General features: G+C 52.5%; 1 protein-coding gene across 2 annotated transcripts in view; it reads right to left on the bottom strand.

Moving 5' to 3' along the window:
- Nucleotides 1-19897, bottom strand: part of SELENOS (selenoprotein S) — a 40277-nt gene that overhangs the window by 12150 nt on the left and 8230 nt on the right. For both annotated transcript variants that reach the window (XM_061563620.1, XM_061563618.1), the window contains exon 3: nucleotides 6763-6863. In XM_061563620.1, the coding sequence (XP_061419604.1) occupies nucleotides 6763-6863 (101 nt within the window). The remainder of the gene's footprint in view (nucleotides 1-6762; nucleotides 6864-19897) is intronic.

Below are 19897 nucleotides of genomic sequence, written 5' to 3'. Positions count from 1 at the left end.
CTAAGTGTACATATATTCATACATATACACAAAGAGGATGACAGGCATAAACAAACAAAACAAATACTTGTACATGAATATAAAGTAAATGACAGGTATGGACAAACATATAGACAATAGCAACTTTCATTCGCCACTATGTATGTATAACTTCTTTCACACCGTACGTAGCCAACCGCGCAAATCAGAGGTGAAGAGGAAGGACAACAATAACTGGCGGTGACATCACCATGGCGCGTGTGCCAGGCTAGGTGCACTTTGAGGCCATGTAAGTGTCAAAGGCTCACTGATAGTAGGTCATGAGGCAGACTCATATCTCCTTGTTAATTAACGTAGATGACCGACAGATGCTCCACCTGTGCTCCCTACTGTGCCAACTTCCTGTGTTCGCCGCCTGGTGCTCCACTCGTTGTCGCTCCTCCGCTCTCCATTGTTGGTGGAGGGTGACCAACTGCCCAGTCACATCCTGTACGAACCTCCTTCAAAGAGGCTGATCTTGACACCACTGGTACCATTTGTAATAAAGGACTCCGTCACACGATGTTGATCTCCGTTGGTCGTTTATTTGTGTTCGTCTTCCGCTCACCCCGCTGGCCTCCTCCTCGGCCCAGCGTCGTCTCTCCTTGCGCCCCGCGCACTCTGCAGCTACCCTGCTGCTCCGCTCTGCAGCCACACTGCTGCCTCCGCTCTGCAGCCACACTGCTGCTCCGCTAGCCCTGCAGCTACTTTGCTGCCTGTGCAACCTCGCACCCTCTGCTAGCCTCCGCTAGCTCTGCAGCTACTCTGCTGCTCCGTGCAACCTCGCACGCCCTGTGCTAGCCTCCGCTAGCTCTGCAGCTACTCTGCTGCTCCGTGCAACCTCGCACGCCCTGTGCTAGCCTCCGCTAGCTCTGCAGCTACTCTGCTGCTCCGTGCAACCCCGCACGCCCTGTGCGCCCCGAGCACTCTGCTCTCTCCGCACCCCGCTGGCTGGCGCCGTCCGGTGAGCCCCCTCAGCCTCCAGGCTGAGGGCACGGCGGCCACCCAACGTGGTCTCCCTCTTCACTCCCTCAACTGCTCCAGATGTCTTCCTGTCCCCTTCCTATAACCTCTCCCCCACGTGACCCTGACTCCTCCCTCTTCCACGTGACCCTGACTCCTCCCTCTCGGATCGTCACATCCGGCCTGCCCATTTACGCTCGCATTACACCATTCATTCTTTGACAAGTCTGCTCAGCTCCAAGTCCTCCTCTACCGCATCAGCTCTTCTCTAGCCCATGCCGTGCTCATTTCGCCCCCTCTATCGGACAAAAGAGAAGCTGCTTAGGTATGCTGTGGCTGGGCATGCGAGCGACATGACCCAACCAACGCAGTCGCCTACCAGAAGAGTTCACCGATGGGATTGTTTCCAGATCTTTAAAGTATCTGTGAGCTCCTCCCACAATCCAGCCTAGAAACTAAACCCAAAATGGACCATAAGCAGGCTATCTTGAATGTTTAAAAATGGCACAGATGTCCCTTTAAAAGGGTCCACTTTCACAAGCAAAGAGAAAGGAGGGCATTCGTGTAGTTGTGAAAACCCAAAGCTTCATATAGCGCAATAGGTCAAGTAGCTACCATATCGCATTACGCAGCTGTTAACAAGATGCTGCTAAACTAATTCGGATTGAGACCTCCGCTGTCAAACCAGAACTGGTCATAAGTATACTACCCAGATACAGAAACTTCTCCACTCGCTCTACAACTGCTGTGGAGTATTTTGTGGCATAAAATACCCAGACAAGTGTTTTTTTGCTGTGACTGATGATAATGGCACACTCCAGCTTAAGCAGTAGTGGCACCGAACTATAAGCATACCTAACCTGGTTGACCAGAGCAATTCCTGACCCGCAGCTGGGCATCAGTTGTGTACGGTAACTATATAAACATTTGCTAGAGTCATTGATACTTTTCGTTAGCCAAGTCACTAGTGCTCGTGTAGCGAGTCCAACTGAGTCGCAGACGTTATCTCGGGAGCAACACTATTTATTACACATTAACACGCAACACAACACGATCTACATTCGGGTCTCGAATACCCATCTAACCACGCTACGGCAGAACTAGAGTTGGTTCGCCATCCCAGTCCGGACCACAAACGGGGTCCCGGACCGCGTGGCGAGAGGCTTCTTCTCCCCGACGTGGATCTTCGTAACACCAGCACACTAAGAACCTCGAGCTCCTAACGGGTCCCTTGTTATATGTCCCCGGGCTGGGGCTGGCTCCGCCCTTCGCCCCGCCCACCTTCCAGGTCTCTCGAGCTCCTTCTCGAAGGTTCCCGAGAGCTCCTTTGGACCACGTGACCGCTCCACGGCCCCGGTCCACCGGTGGCCCCCCTCCAATATCATCCAGTCACATGACAGCAGGTCAACCAGCGTATCATGCCCCAAGGTAACCCTGGCTGGCCGACGCTCCCTCTCGCTCCCTCACTGGGAGCCCGCACCACACACTGCTCGCGGTGCCTCCGCGCTAACCAGCGCTCACCCAAGCTCCGCTAGGGCTGGTACTACATCCTGTAACCCGGGCTGCCCGTAATGACAACACATTACCGGCCGTGGCTTTGCAAGCCCCGGCACCATACAGTGACAAGCACAGTCACTACACTCGTATGGTTGGTTAAGTTGTGTGAGCATAAGGCAACTTTTCATCTGACATTACTGGGGTTGCCCTTTAATTGTAGGCCAGTCAGCCTCCACACTTCCACACAGTAGCACAACTTCCAACAACAATTCAGCCAGAGTATCTTATATGGAGTAACATCCAAACATACACCCACTCACACCTATGTCCTAGCGGTTTCCTGAACTCATACACTCTTGACTATGGCTACTTAAGGCTGTTTTGCCTATCAGCCCAGATATGGGGATGTCCCCACTATTAACCAGTCGTGTGAGTCACGCTGGGGTTCGCACTTTTGCTTCATTACCCTGGTCTCGGTGCGTCTTCAGGGTTCTGGGAGTATTTGAGACCCCTTAGGGCTTCCAACACCCCTTTGATCAGACACCCCCTTACACCACAGTATTCCCACTGGGTGCTTACTCGTCACCTTTGCACTCTATTAAATTGCACCCATCACCATCACTAAATTTATGTGGCCTCGCATGCAAACCTTAACCACCTCGCCACTGTTAAGCTGTTCTAGCGATACAGTACACAGCAATCCCGAACCACCGCTTCTTTACCATGCTCAGCAGTATAAAATTTGACTGTTAACAGCACAAACTTCTCCTCAGTGATCTTGACAAGGAATATTAAACGTCGACTTGCCAGGCACACCGAGGAGGGAGAGGCCCTGATAGTTCTTAAAATAAGTGCAGTCCCCTTCTGGAAAAAGAGACCACCAAGGCATCTTTCCAATCCTGCAGAACCCATCCTGTGGTCCAGAGGGTTGTAATTGTTATATTAGCCAACATGTACACAATCATCAGCTTGCCCTTAGCAGTTTGCTTGGGAGGTTATCTCAACCACATTTGCTGCATCAAGTGAGGCAGGGATTCAAGATGCGAGCTCTTAAATACAAGTTAAGGGGGAGGAGAGGGGGGGGAGCTTATCAGAATGTGGTAGCCAATGAATGGAACGTATCGGGAGGGGGTGGTGCTAAAAGAGGGCACGAGGTGCTCGTAGGCGTCGACGACATGGACGTGTTTGTGCGCAAGTCACTGTTGTTGCACATGATAGAAAATAACGAAAATGCCCATGTTTATACCAGTGTTGGCTGACAATAAAGAGAGTACTGTTAAACACTGGGGATGTTAACACTCGGTAAAGTAAAATAGTGCCTGTCAGATAAGATGGTTTAAAAATGTGTAGTTAAATCTTTTTATATGGTTAATAACATCTTTCCAATGATTACTAAGTTTGTACCCATCATCACGGTTGAAATTATGTCTGTGTTTGTATATCTGAATGGCTTCGTGTACAGACCTTTGATGGTAGCCAGAGGGTTTGCAGAGCACCTTAGTCTCGGAAAAACATTATCATGAGAGCCCACCGCGTTGTAGCAATGATAGGCAACGGCGGAAGACTCAATTTTGCCGTGTTTCAAATCTGACTTGTGCTCGCGGACACGATCAGAGACATGACGTTTCGTTTCCCCAATGTAACAGTCACCACAGCTGCAACTCAGTGTGTATAGACTCCAGGGTATTGCAAGTCAGGGATGACATCCTTCACAGATGGAATTAGATCACGGATTTTGTGTACTGTACTGAATCGGACTTGGATCTTATGTTTGTTTAGAATTTTGGAGATCTTTTTGGTCACGCCTGCTATGTATGGCAACGTGATAGTTTTGATCGGAGTTTCAAGTGGTTCATCTTCTTGGTTCTTTCGGTAAAGTCACGTAGAAGGAAAATAATAAAATAATAAAAATAAAACATAACACAATTCTCACGACGTTTCGGCCACAACGCAAGCAGTCGTGAGAATTATTTTATTATGTTTAATTTTTATTATTTTATTATTTTCCTTCTACGTGACTTTACCGAAAGAACCAAGAAGATGAATCCCTGCAGTCACGAAAGCTTTAAATGGAAATTTCAAGTGGTTGTTTCTGTATGGTGGGAGAAACAGCTTGGCGGATGGTGCGTTCAGAGTATCCGTTCATCCTGAGGGCCCAACGTACATGTCTTAATTCACTGGCCAGGTGGTGTTGGTCAGAAATGCCATGAGCTCTGTGGTATAGCGTTTTGATGAGAGAAGTCTTCTGAGATGTTTCTCCCACCATACAGAAACAACCACTTGAAACTCCAATCAAAACTATCACATTGCCATACATAGCAGGCATGACCAAAAAGATCTCCAAAATTCGAAACAAACATAAGATCCAAGTCCGATTCAGTACAGTACATAAAATCCGTGATCTAATTCCATCTGTGAAGGATGTCATCCCTGACTTGCAATACCCTGGAGTCTATAAACTGAGTTGCAGCTGTGGTGACTGTTGCATTGGGGAAACGAAACGTCATGTCTCTGATCGTGTCCGCGAGCACAAGTCAGATTTGAAACACAGCAAAGTTGAGTCTTCCGCCGTTGCCGATCATTGCTACAACGCGGTGGGCTCTCATGATGTTTTTTCCGAGACTAAGGTGCTCTGCAAACCCTCTGGCTACCATCAAAGGTTTGTACACGAAGCCATTCAGATATACAAACACAGACATAATTTCAACCGTGATGATGGGTACAAACTTAGTAATCATTGGAAAGATGTTATTAACCATGTAAAAAATATTTAACTACACATTTTTGGACCATCTTATCTGACAGGCACTATTTTACTTTACCGAGTGTTAACATCCCCAGTGTTTAACAGTACTCTCTTTATTGTCAGCCAACACTGGTATAAACATGGGCATTTTCGTTCTTTTCTATCATGTGCATCAACAGGTGCTTGTGCACAGGCATGTCCACGTACACTTGCACCCCGTGCTCTCTTTTAGCTCCGCCCCCCCCCTTCCAATACGTTATCATGTGCAACAGTGACTTGCGCATAAACACGTCCACGTCGTCGACGCCTACGAGCACCTCGTGCTCTCTTTTAGCCCCCCACCCCTCCCGATACGTTTCATTCATTGGCTACCACATTCTGATAAGCTCCCCCCCCCTCCTCCCCCTAAACTTGTATTTAAGAGCTTGCATCTTGAATCCCTGCCTCACTTGATGCAGCAAATCTGGCTGTGACGGTCCCACCTGATGACGGAGACTTGTGTTGCCTCCGAAACGTCGTGATTTTTATTTTATTTTTATTAATTTTAATTTCATTTTTTACCTACGTGACTTTACCGAAAGAACTAAAAGTATGAATCCTTGCAGTCACGAAAGCTTCAAATCTAGAATTAAGGTTATCTCAACCCAGTGATTTTCCGGGTATCAGGCTCTGGATAGCTCTTTGTACTTCAACTGATGGTACATCAGTTAGCCTCTCACAGGGAGTGGCTACTTCCTCAAATATGAGGCACCGCAGCCCCAGTAGGGTCAATTATAACCTTCCATAACATGTTTTTTGGGTTAGATCGCGTAAATTTACACGATCTAACCCAAAACACCTCTTTTATGGATATTGATTGCAAAAGCCTACGTGTTAAACTCAAACCTACCTTGTCCCATAATGGTATCTGGGCTGCAGGGCCCCCCCCCCCAGGTCATTAAAGAAATGCTCAGAAAATCAGTATATCTGTTCGTGGAGATTGGATAACCACTCTTTACCTTCAGGAGGTAACACGCACATGTGCATAAACACCCACACAGAAAAAAATTACAGGCCTGGACAAACACAACGACAATGAGGGACAGGTATTGACAAACACACTATACATACATGCTAACTTGCTTAGATGAAGACATATACCAAAATAAAAGATTTTTAGAAAGAGATATAGAAATATATTTGATTCATTAGCTTCATGAAATCCCATGTACCTCTGAAAACATAGAATGACAGACAATCCAGTTTGTCGCAGTTTGGTCAAGTTCTATGATATAGAAATGTGGCCCGGGCTCTCATAAAACAAATACATTTTTAGACGGAAGCCCAAATCCCAATATATATTTATCATGCTAAATATTGCTGAAAAAACACCTTTCATATCTGAGGCAGACACTGTCTGCTCCGGCAGGCACCGCCTGCTCCTGTTTGCACTCGGCAACAGATATTTTTCAAGAAATTAAACCACGTTTGAAGCTACTCCAATACACGGGTGCACAGAAATACACATAGAGGCCGGGCCAGTTATGTTGTGAGCGCACCTGCTTCACCCGGGCCTGGTGTTCGGCGGCACGAGCGTCAAGTTCTTGCTGCATGCGGATTCGGGAGAGTTCCATAGCGGAGTGCATGTTCATAAGAAGATCTGAACACACATACATACATAAACATATATTAGAATGGTCCTTATATTTCAAAGTAAGTTTCATGATTGGGAGCACTCTGTGGATTGTTTCTTGTTGCTGACTTGCACACAATCACAACATTTCAGCCCAGTTGAAGGATGTTCAGGGGTCCGTTCCGAGTTTTGACGTTTCACGCTATGGTTTTCAAATTGGAAATTTCGACCATTTTTGGGAGAATTCTAGAACAAGCTAAAACATTCTGGAATGTTCTGGATACTTCTTGAATAAACCTTAACTTTCGATAATAAAGTAGAAATGTATGGGTTAGGTGGAAAATCCATGAGATTAGCTGGAGTAATCTGGAACATTCTGGAATGTTCTGGAACACCCTGCAGCATTCCAGCATGTAACATTTCGGTCCAGGAGCATTCCTCCAGGGTGTTCTAAAACATTTCAAATTGTACAAAAATTAAGTTGCTGGCAGGATATACAAACACCCTGCTTCAGCCCTAGAGAACTATTAAAAGTGAAGTAGTGACCATAACGTGACCATGAAACCATTTTTTACTTTGAATTGGCTGAGTTGACTAAGATTTGATGAATAAATCATGCACAAGTGTGCATAAAATAGCTTCTTTGCCGGAAGCATTGAGCAGATTATACAACAACTAAGTGGCGGTGATGTCACCATGGCACTTGTGCCAGACTATGTGCACGTTAAGGCCACATGAAGTGTTGAACGCTCGCTGGCAAGGAGGTCAAGGACAGACCCAGGTGTCATGGGTTGACTGACTGAGATAACTGGCCAACTTGCTGTGCTTTAGGCGCCCGGCGCTCCGCTCGTTGTTGTGAGCATTGCTTATCTCCCAGAGGTCGCAATCGGGTACCCGATACCCGTACCCTACCCGATACCCTGCTACCCGTACCCGGCCAGGTACGGGTACCCGTTTGCGACCCTGGTGCGGCCGGGTACGGGTAGGCCGTGAGTCACCGGTGAGTAACCGTTTGTCACTCATTTCCCAACGTCTTGTCTCTTCTCGCAATTCAAGTTCCTAGAATCAACCCACCGGCACCTGCAACATGGCTTCATGCCAGAGGTCATAATCGGGTACCCGATACCCGTACCCTACCCGATACCCGGCCGGGTACGGGTACCCGTTTGCGACCCTGGTGCGGCCGGGTACGGGTAAGGAATCAAAACCCGTTTGCGACCTCTGTTCTCTCCCCTCCGTTGTTGCTGGAGGGCGACTGCCTTTATATGCCCAGTAGCGTTCTTCACGATCCTCCTCCACAGAGGCCGAACGTGACAGTGCTGATACCAGTCATCGGCAAGTCCACTTAGCTCCACATCCTCTTGTACCAAATCACTCCATCTCTTCTATAGCCCATGCCACGCCCCTTTTAGCCCCCTCTATCCGATTGAACAAAAGCTGTATAGGCATGCGGTGGCTGGGCATGCGGGCGACATGACCCAACTAACGCAGACTTGCCTGCCGGAGTTCACCGATAGGACTTTGTCCAGATCTTTCAAGGATTTGTGAGATCCTCACACAATCCAGCCTGGTTAAACTCAGGATGGATCATAGACAGGCCAGCCTACATGTTTTTAACTGGCGAAGATGTTCCATTAGGGAGATCCACATTTCGCAAGCATCGAGAAGGGAGGGCATGACCGTGGCCGAGAAGACCTGAAGCTTCGTGCGGAGCGACTGACCAATTAGCTTCCACACAGCGTTATGTAGCCGATGGAAAGATGCCACCCGGTTGATTCAGAGTGAGACCTCTGTTGTCAAACTGGAGCCAGTCATGAGCACACTTCCGAGGTATGGAAAATTCTCCATTCTCTCCACAACTGCCCCATCACCAATTGGGAGTTGTGGAGATGGAGTGTTTGATGGCACAAAATACCCAGGCAGATGCTTAGTTTTGGTGGGCTGATGATAAGGCCCCACCTCTTAGTGGCATGCTCCAGGTTCAGCAGCAGCACCTCCAACTCCTACTCTGCGTAAGGAGCAATCACCAAATCATCGGAATACGTAACATCGTTTATCAGAAGGAAGCCATCCCTTGAACAACTACTTGGCCGAATATAGGAATTGGTTTCACAGTTTCTGGCAATAAAACAGGTGTTAAGATGTTAAAACCCCAAACAGAAACCTTTTGCAAGGAATCATGTCTGCATTGACCACACATACTTGTGGTGGACATGCAAACAAAAACATTATCTGGTAAATTTCGATTTAAAGCTTTCGTGACTGCAGGGATTCATCTTCTTGGTTCTTTCGGTAAAGTCACGTAGAAGGGAAGTAATAAAATAATAAAAATAAAACATAATAAAATAATTCTCACGACGTTTCGGCCACAACGCAAGCAGCCGTCCTCAGGTGAAACCAGGTCTGTCGAGGCGACAGCGTCTGAATGAAACAGCACACGTGCTTGGAGCATATATATATAAGCTGGGTTGGAAGGGGGGGAAGAAAGGGGGCGCATTGACAAAAGAATTTGTATATCAAGAGGAATTTAGCATATTTATGGGAAATGCAGGTATGTGATTAGTACAACTTGTGTCCGTGTGTAATAACAGCCGTAGAGGGTTCACGTGGGGATTGGCTTGCCGGTCCCGCTTTGTAGCCAATAAGGGATGAGCCGGGGAGCATGGCCTCGGCGTGATCACGGCATGTTAGCAGGGGTGATTGGCCTGGCCAATCGGGGCCTCAGCTAATGGGAAGCCGGATCAGAGGCGTGGTCCCGGGATTGACAGGGAACCATCGGGAACGGTCAACGCTGTCAATGGAGGATTGGCTGAGGGGTACCACGTGACGAAGGGATTAAGAGAGAGAGGGAGAGGACAGTCGAGAGCAGACTTGGGAACGAGAAGAGCAGGAGTCACGCGCGTACGGGGCTCTGGGTGCCACGTGCGCGGTGGGGACTTGGCGGGAAGTCTGCCCGCTTTCCGTTGTCTGTCAGCAACGGAGAGTGTGTGAAGTGTAACTGTGGAAGTTGAAAATAAAAAGGACTGATTCCGGAAGCCGTCTCAAGAAGGTTTATTACATTGGTGTCAGAAGTTCTTCTGCGACCGTTTGGACGATCGTCAAGATGTCCAAGCACCTCAGAAAAAAGAACCTGCCCGAGCCTCCATCGGAGGAAGAGGCCGAGAAGGACGAAGATGAGCTGTTGGGGGCTACAGCCCCTATGCCGCCTGCTGATACTGCTCTCCTCGACGGCTCTCAGCGTCGACTGGGAGAAGATGCGACCACCGCAGGAACGAAAGACGGATGGTGGCTGATGGCGGAGCAGATCCAGTCGTTACGCGCCATTCTGCTGAGTCTGGTGACCGCGGTAGCGTCCTCACCAGCCGTGGGTCGCCAGATTGCGGATCAGCTGGACGCCGCGGGAAGGGGTCCTACAAAAGAATCGGAGTCCGCCATTGCTCCTGCCACGCGGGAAGAAGCCGACGTTTTGGGCGGGGCGGCTGCGCTGGAGCCGTCGGCCGCCATTTTGGGCGCGCCTGCCGCCACCGGACGCCATTTTGCCTGCGACGGGTGGAGCGCGGGAACCGCAGTCGGAGACGCCCGCGGCGCGCGCTGGCCACCGCGGACATCGCCTTCCACAGATTAAAGAATTTCTCGCCGGGGGCGATTGGAGTGCTTTTACGTGGCGCTTCGAGTCAGCCTTTAGGTCCGTGCATTGGACGGAGGAGGAGGCGCTGGGAGCGCTACCTACACTGCTTGATGATGTTTCTCTGGGGGTCTTCCGCTCCATCCCGGCGTCCAAGAAGAAGACGCTGCGAGATGCGTTCGCAGAGATGGCGGAATTTTACGACCCACCGACGTCAGCCACCAGAAAATTTATGTCGCGTAGCTAAATCTTTTTCCTTGGTGGCGGCACAAACGATCGTGCGACCAGGTCAGGCACCTTTCATACAGGTGTTGAATGGGGGACCTGACCGCGTTGTTGTTCCGGAGGGATCGGTGCTGGCTCACGCCACTACCGATTTCGCCTCTTGTGACGAAACGCCGCGCGCCCGGATGCCCGCTGGTGGGCCTCCACACGATTGTTCGCAAGAACGCTGGATCGCAGATTTATGCGGGGAAAATTCTTCTTTGTCGAATGAGCAAAGGAATGCTCTGCGTTCATTATTGCTACGGTACGCGGATGTTTTTAGCAGAAATGATTTGGACCTCGGCCGCATGTCGCTTTTGTCGCACCATATTGACACCGGTGCGACACCTCCCATCTGTATGCACCCTCATCGCATGAGCCCAGCGGAAAGGGAACACGTGCGCGGGGCAGATGAATTGCTGGCGGCGGATATTATTTCGCCGTCCAACAGCCCTTGGGACGCGCCCGTCGTTCTGGTTAAGAAAAAAGATGGTGGTACAAGATTTTGCGTTGATTTCCGCCGGTTGAACAACATTTTGGTGGCGGACGCCTACCCTTTACCGAGGATGGATGACTCATTGGATGCTTTGTCGGGTGCTAAATTCTTTTCCACCCTTGATCTGTCCTCGGGCTTTTGGCAGCTTCCCCTCGATGACGAGTCAAAAGCCAAAACGGCATTCCGCACGCCGCAAGGTCTCTTTGAATTCAATCGGTTGCCTATGGGCTTGAATGCGGCTCCGGCGACGTTTCAACGGCTCATGGAATTGGTGTTGGCTGGACTACAGTGGGAAACGTGCCTCATATATTTAGACGATATCATTGTTTTCAGCCGCACGTTCGAGGAACACCTCCAATGCCTAGAGACGGTTTTCCAAAGAATGCGGGCGGCTGACCTCAAGTTTAAGCCTAGAAAATGTCACCTTTTGCAACACTCCGTCCATTACTTGGGTCATATTGTCAGCTCGGACGGCGTGTCCACTGACCCTCTGAAAACCAAATGTGTTTGAGAGTGGCCCACACCCACTTCCGTGGGTGATGTTCGGCGGTTTATTGGATTCGCTTCCTATTATCGCCGCTTCGTTAAGAACTTTGCGACGTTGGCGAAACCATTACACGTTCTAACGGGCAAAAATCAAAGGTTTAAATGGAGAGCGGAGGAATAAAGTTCTTTTAGATCACTTCGGGACCACCTCGCCACGGCGCCTACGCTAAATTACCCAGACTTCTCACAGCCGTTCATCCTTGATACGGATGCTAGTGATATCGGCATTGGGGCCGTTGCGTCGCAACGTAAGGACGGGGTTGAGCGAGTGGTGGCGTACGGCAGCAGGGTTCTGTCCCCTGCGGAAGCGCGATATTGCGTGACAAGGCGGGAACTTTTGGCAATTGTGCATTTTGTTCGATTGTACCGGCCGTACCTGTATGGAAGGAAATTCCTCGTTCGCACTGATCATGCGGCTTTGCAATACTTCTTGAAATTGGACCAGCCATCAGGCCAATTGGCTCGGTGGTTGGAATCGTTACAGGAATTTTCCTTCCATATTACATATCGTAAGGGGGCCCGTCACGCGAACGCTGACGCGCTCTCAAGGCTGCCACCCGTTCCTCCGTGCACTTGCCTGACGGGCACGCACCGCTGCACGGCACCGCCCACCTCGCCCTGCCCGGTTATGGGGGCGATAGCGAATGACGACGACGTGGGGGCGATAGCGAATGAGGACGACCGGAAGGTGTCGGTGGACACCGATGATTCCTTACGGCTGCCGCACGCGGTCTGGTTACGTGAGCAGGAGGCTGATGCCTCGCTGTCTCCGCTACGGAAATTGATAGGGAAACAAAAAGCTCAATTGGCGGGATGGAAGTGGCAGATGTTCCGAGGCAAGTCGGGACTGTTAATGTGCACCGACGGGTTGTCTGACCGACCACGCTTGGTCGTGCCTACTTCGCTTCGCTACGACCTGCTTCGCGCTCTGCACGCTGATAAGTTGATGCACCTCGGCGTCCAAAAGACTTTGGCCGCGATGCAAAAGGATTTTTTCTGGGCCGGCATGACGGCAGACGTCAATGACTTTGTCCGCTCATGCCAAGATTGTGCGAAGAGGAAACCGCCTCGGAACCACTATGTACCGCCGTTACGTTCCATTGAGGTGTCCCGCATCAACGAATTAGTTGCTCTGGACATTCTGGGCCCGTTTCCCCCATCGGCTAGGGGCAATAAATACCTTCTGGTCGAGGTGGAATATTTTTCTCGATGGCCGATGGCCTGGCCTCTACCCGACCAAACGGCTGCGTCCATCACCGACGCTTTCTTGAACAGGTATGTCATGGATAAGGGGGCACCTGAGAGGCTGCTCACAGATCAAGGGCGGAACTTCTCCTCTAAATTGCTTAAGGAGGTTTGTGACGCGCTGGGCACAAAGAAAATTCGCACTTCCCCATACCATCCGCAAACAGATGGTATGGTGGAACGATTCAACCGTACCCTCTCGGCTATGCTTTGTCACACAGTCAGTGAAAAGCAAACCGATTGGGACTTGCACATACCAGGAGTCTTAGCGGCATACCGCATGGTTCCACACACGTCCACGGGATACTCACCATTTTTTTTTATGTATGGCCGTGAGAATGTTCCACCCATCGATGTGCAACTGGGTAAGCCAAGTAAACAACCGTCCAGTTCCTTGCCTGATCACGTGCGGGACTCGCTTGAACGAGTTACGGAGGCGCGAGAGGCTGCCAGGTGTGCGACGGCCCGTGCCCAGGCAAGGAACGAACAGTATGCGCGTCGATCGCGTACTCGCATGCCTTGGTCAGTGGGAGACCTGGCGTCACTCCACTGCCCCCAGGTGCCGATGGGCACATCCCCTAAACTGCACAGGCCGTGGCGGGGGCCCGTAACGCTGGTAGATGTTCGGAACTCACAGAGTATCCGCGTTCAGTACGGAACACGTCGGTGGTATGTTCATTCCTCGCGACTTAAACCCTATGTTGATGCGCGTGTCGGTCCCTCATCCCCATTAGCTGACCTGCCGGGTTCTGCCGGGCCGATTACGCCGATTGCCACGCCCGTTGATCCCAAGGGGGACTGTGTTGTGCCTCCTACAGATGAACAGGTTCTGAGGGCTGAGGAAGCCCCCGCTGCCCCCCCTCCAACGGGGCCTGCCCTGGACATGACCGAGCACCAACAACCTTCTTCTTCAAGCCTACCACCTCCTGTCGATCTGAAGGCGAAGCGACCATGCGCTGGAAGCGGAGAGGGTCCCGCGTCGCGTACGCGATCGAAATCTCTCCCGTTTCGTTAACGTTTGATCGTCTAGCTGTTTCTTCCCTGTCGTTACCGCGCTGCAGGGGCGCCCTAATGTATGTCGGGTTTTTTTTTCATGGGTGACTGTTTTTAAGTGTTGTTCGGCGCGGGGACGCCGTTTCACCCTTTATTGTTAAATGCACCTTGGTGCCCTAATAAGATGTTTTACGGAATTGGTTGATCACCCTTTTCCCAGCCGAGACGGCTGACTTTTTTCACCGGGGGGGGGGGGGGGGGGGGGGGGGAGGTGATGTAATAACAGCCGTAGAGGGTTCACGTGGGGATTGGCTTGCCGGTCCCGCTTTGTAGCCAATAAGGGATGAGCCGGGGAGCATGGCCTCGGCGTGATCACGGCATGTTAGCAGGGGTGATTGGCCTGGCCAATCGGGGCCTCAGCTAATGGGAAGCCGGATCAGAGGCGTGGTCCCGGGATTGACAGGGAACCATCGGGAACGGTCAACGCTGTCAATGGAGGATTGGCTGAGGGGTACCACGTGACGAAGGGATTAAGAGAGAGAGGGAGAGGACAGTCGAGAGCAGACTTGGGAACGAGAAGAGCAGGAGTCACGCGCGTACGGGGCTCTGGGTGCCACGTGCGCGGTGGGGACTTGGCGGGAAGTCTGCCCGCTTTCCGTTGTCTGTCAGCAACGGAGAGTGTGTGAAGTGTAACTGTGGAAGTTGAAAATAAAAAGGACTGATTCCGGAAGCCGTCTCAAGAAGGTTTATTACATTGGTGTCAGAAGTTCTTCTGCGACCGTTTGGACGATCGTCAAGATGTCCAAGCACCTCAGAAAAAAGAACCTGCCCGAGCCTCCATCGGAGGAAGAGGCCGAGAAGGACGAAGATGAGCTGTTGGGGGCTACAGCCCCTATGCCGCCTGCTGATACTGCTCTCCTCGACGGCTCTCAGCGTCGACTGGGAGAAGATGCGACCACCGCAGGAACGAAAGACGGATGGTGGCGGATGGCGGAGCAGATCCAGTCGTTACGCGCCATTCTGCTGAGTCTGGTGACCTCGGTAGCGTCCTCACCAGCCGTGGGTCGCCAGATTGCGGATCAGCTGGACGCCGCGGGAAGGGGTCCTACAAAAGAATCGGAGTCCGCCATTGCTCCTGCCACGCGGGAAGAAGCCGACGTTTTGGGCGGGGCGGCTGCGCTGGAGCCGTCGGCCGCCATTTTGGGCGCGCCTGCCGCCACGCGGCCGCCGGACGCCATTTTGCCTGCGACGGGTGGAGCGCGGGAACCGCAGTCGGAGACGCCCGCGGCGCGCGCTTGCCACCGCGGACATCGCCTTCCACAGATTAAAGAATTTCTCGCCGGGGGCGATTGGAGTGCTTTTACGTGGCGCTTCGAGTCAGCCTTTAGGTCCGTGCATTGGACAGAGGAGGAGGTGCTGGGAGCGCTACCTACACTGCTTGATGATGTTTCTCTGGGGGTCTTCCGCTCCATCCCGGCGTCCAAGAAGAAGACGCTGCGAGATGCGTTCGCAGAGATGGCGGAATTTTACGACCCACCGACGTCAGCCACCAGAAAATTTATGTCGCGTAGCTAAATCTTTTTCCTTGGTGGCGGCACAAACGATCGTGCGACCAGGTCAGGCACCTTTCATACAGGTGTTGAATGGGGGACCTGACCGCGTTGTTGTTCCGGAGGGATCGGTGCTGGCTCACGCCACTACCGATTTCGCCTCTTGTGACGAAACGCCGCGCGCCCGGATGCCCGCTGGTGGGCCTCCACACGATTGTTCGCAAGAACGCTGGATCGCAGATTTATGCGGGGAAAATTCTTCTTTGTCGAATGAGCAAAGGAATGCTCTGCGTTCATTATTGCTACGGTACGCGGATGTTTTTAGCAGAAATGATTTGGACCTCGGCCGCATGTCGCTTTTGTCGCACCATATTGACACCGGTGCGACACCTCCCATCTGTATGCACCCTCATCGCATGAGCCCAGCGGAAAGGGAACACGTGCGCGGGGCAGATGAATTGCTGGCGGCGGATATTATTTCGCCGTCCAACAGCCCTTGGGACGCGCCCGTCGTTCTGGTTAAGAAAAAAGATGGTGGTACAAGATTTTGCGTTGATTTCCGCCGGTTGAACAAAATTTTGGTGGCGGACGCCTACCCTTTACCGAGGATGGATGACTCATTGGATGCTTTGTCGGGTGCTAAAAAATTTGAGACGGACGCCATCCAGACTGCCACTCTACGCCCGACCTTATGGAAGAGGTACGTAGATGACACTTTTGTCATCTGGCCACATGGCCGGCCTGCTCTAGACCAATTTCTCGACCACATCAATTCCATACACCCAGCCATCAGATTCACCATGGAAGTCGAAAAAGATGGCAAGCTACCCTTTTTGGATGTCCTAATCAAAAGGAGACCTGATGGTTCAATGAGCCACTCTGTCTACAGGAAAGCCACCCATACGGATGCTTACCTAAAACCGGATTCCCACCACCATCCATCCCAGAAGAATTCCCTCATCAAGACTCTATATCATAGAGCCCAATGCACTTCCGACCAGGAACACATTGGCAGTGAACTCAAACACGTACGCCAAGCTCTTAAGGCTAATGGTTACTCCGACTACACAATCCGCAAAGCCATCACTCCAACCATCAAGAAGGATCCTGTTGAGGAGCCTTTCAAGACCATCACCTTACCCTACATTGCTGGGGTCACAAAAAAGATCTCCAAAATCCTGATTAAACACAAGATCCAGGTCCGATTCAACACAGTACATAAAATCCGTGATCTGGTACTGTCTGTAAAAGATGTGGTTCCAGACATACAGTACCCTGGCGTCTACAAACTAAGTTGCCTCTGTGGTAGCAGTTACATTGGGGAAACCAAACGACATGTCTCGGACCGCATCCGTGAACATAAAGCAGACCTGAAACACGGTAGGACAAACACCTCAGCCGTGGCAGATCACTGTTACAATTCAGTGGGCTCACATGACATTGACTTCTCCAAGACAGAGGTTCTCTGCAAGCCATCTGGCTATCATGAGAGATTCGTTCATGAGGCGATCCACATATACAAATGTAGGGGTGTTAAAGAGAGGGCCCGTTATGCATGGCAGCCTATGGAAAACAAACACAGTGGGCGGGGCTACGTAAGTGCACGAGGAGGTGCCCTCTACGACGTCCGAGCCAGACACCCTGGGGGGGGCTGGTTCGAACGTTATGATCCCCCGGGGCCCCACCCCTCAGGGAGGGGTTGGGTATAAAAGGGGATGTTCAAAGGGCTCGAGTCAGTTATGTTTAAGCTAAGGGAAGAAGACTGAAGACGTCTTAGATAAGAGCCCTGGACTCCCCTAGTTCGATGTCCTTTTCAGGGCCGGACAGGACTGAGCCAGCGGCGTGGTCCCGAAAGCCAGAGCCGGTGCTCTTGTAAGAGCTGGTCTGGAACTCCGGGTACCGGGCCCGACTTACCAGTGTCGGGCCAGTTAGCCTCCCCTAGCCCATTAGTGGAGGATTCGGGGCTAGGACAGAGTTAGCTAGGGGTGTCTCCCGAGTTATACGGGTGAGGGGGCCGATACCCCCTCGAGTGTGTATATACCCACTGTCGTATTGTGAAATAAATATACGTGTGCCTCAACCTCGGCGTCAAGCGTCCTCACTGGTACTTCAACTGGTGTCAGAAGTAATTCGAACATGGACACGCGGAAAACAGCGCGGGCCAAAGTACCGCAAAAGGAAGACACTGCCGAGATCGTCGAGCCCGAGACGGCTCCACAAGACATGGTGCAGCCGGGGCCTGACGCCTCCTTACCGGGGCATCGAAATGAAGAGGGGCCGCAGCCAGACGCGTTACGGCTGGCTCACGGGAGGCTGGCGGAGCTGCTGTATGCCGCTGCCGCCACGCTGGAGACCATCACGCGATTGGGGGCCGGTGATCCAACACGGGGCGAGGCGAGCCAACGACCAGAGCGCCTTCCCGCCATTTCGGAGCAGTCCGAATTTGAAATTCCCGCCATCGACGCTACAGCTGTTCAGGGCGTGGCCAGCCTGAACATCCGCTCCGACATCGCCATCGCTGGAGCTGCAGCATCATCACCGCCGGAGGGTGCGTCATCAAAACCGCGACAGGCGATCCCATCGGCCGTTCGCACCGACGCACAGCCGAGTGGTGGTGACATCAGCCTGCGGGAGTCTACAACAACCGCTGCGCTTCATCAGAGACTGCCCCCGCTGAAGGAGTTCATCGGCGCGGAGGGAGACTGGGCCGGTTTTCGCCGACGTTTCCTCGCCCATCAGGAGATGGCGAAATGGTCCGATGAGGAGGCTCTCTGCGCGCTGCCGGCGCTCCTCGACGGCGACGCGCTCGCCGCCCTCACATCGGCGCCGAGAGAGAAGCGGTCTACGTTACCGATGGCGCTACAGCTGCTGGGCGGGGTCTATGGACCATCAGCTGAATGCCGACAGCAATTTTACGACCGCAAGCGGGGTGAGAAGGAGTCGCCCCTAGCATACCGGACGAGCCTCCTGGCGATGGCTAAGTCGGCCTTCCCTCGTATGGACGACGACGGCGTGGACGCTATGGTCACGGAGAAAATCCTCCTCCTGGCAGACGACCTTGACATCGCTGTCGTCGCGCAGGAGGACGCGGAGATGACATCGCTCCAGGCGGCAAGGCTCCTCCACGCCAACCTCCTGTCGCTCCGGCGGAAAGCCAGCAGGGCATCGGCGGGGCGTGCGGTGGCTGCAGCCACCCTTCCGACGGAGGAGCTCTACGCCGTCGATCACCGACGGCAACAGGCGACGGGAGCACGGTCGGGCCGGGACGGGTCGGGCCGTTCCGACCATCCGTCACCTCCGACGGCGCTCCCGCGGTGTTTTAACTGCGGCGTCCGGGGCTACGTCGCCTCGGGGTGCCGCTCTCCTCGTCAGCGCGGGACGACACCTCAACGGGACGACGGGCCTCATCACAAGCTCCACCATCATAACCCGGCGAGTCGCGGCACCCCACATGTTTGGCCCACGCACACGCCCGTCACGCACTCAAACACCGCAACGAGAGGGGGGCCGATATCGCGCACCATCGCACCATCACGCACCACTCTGGGTACTCATATCGAACCCGGCCAGTGGTCCGTGCTGGCCGATCGTGTGGTAGCCGCATCGTCGGGGTCGTCGGCCGTCGTGGGGCACATCGACGGGGTTGAGGTGCGCATCCTGGTCGATACGGGGGCATCGGCGACCATTATTTCGGAGTTAATTTACAATATTCTCCCTGTCCAGAGCCGTCCTTTGATGCCTGTTAACGTACCATTCTATGCGGCTAACGGGGGCTCACTTGGCATCATCGGACAAATTCGGGCCCAAATTTGTGTTGGGGAAATTAAATTGTCTGGGCCGATTTTTGTTTCCTCCTCGCTGGCGGTTCCGTGCCTGCTGGGGACGGACTTCCTGGCCAAAATGCCGATTAGGATATTAATCGACCAGGGATGCATTGAGCTCCCGTCGGGCAGACGCATGGCGTTTTTGCCATCACCCGTTACGACTCGGTCGGCGTTCGCGACGGTGCCGGCATTCGTAGAGAGAACGGTGCGCGTCCCTCCGGGGGCACAAATGTTGATTCCCTTGAAACTTCGGCGACCCTTCGCTAAGGGTATTGCGGGCCAAGGGGTTTTGCTGGGGCCGTCTAGGGCCGGGGTTAGTGGACCTCATTTACTTCCGGCCCAGACCATAGTAAGAGGGGACGGTGAACCCTTCATCGCGGTCCTCAATGTGGGCTCGCAGACGGTGGTGGTCCCACAGGGAACCGTGCTTGCTCACGCAACGCCGGTGCCATGTGAGGAAACCGTCGCAAATCACGTCAGCGTTGTCCCTGCGCCGCGACCGCATTCGGACAGCGATG

Source organism: Lethenteron reissneri, chromosome 31 (assembly GCF_015708825.2).
Source record: "Lethenteron reissneri isolate LAM-NWPU_2019-01 chromosome 31, ASM1570882v1, whole genome shotgun sequence".
Lineage (NCBI taxonomy): Eukaryota > Metazoa > Chordata > Hyperoartia > Petromyzontiformes > Petromyzontidae > Lethenteron > Lethenteron reissneri.
This window is presented reverse-complemented; position numbering and strand designations above follow the sequence as displayed.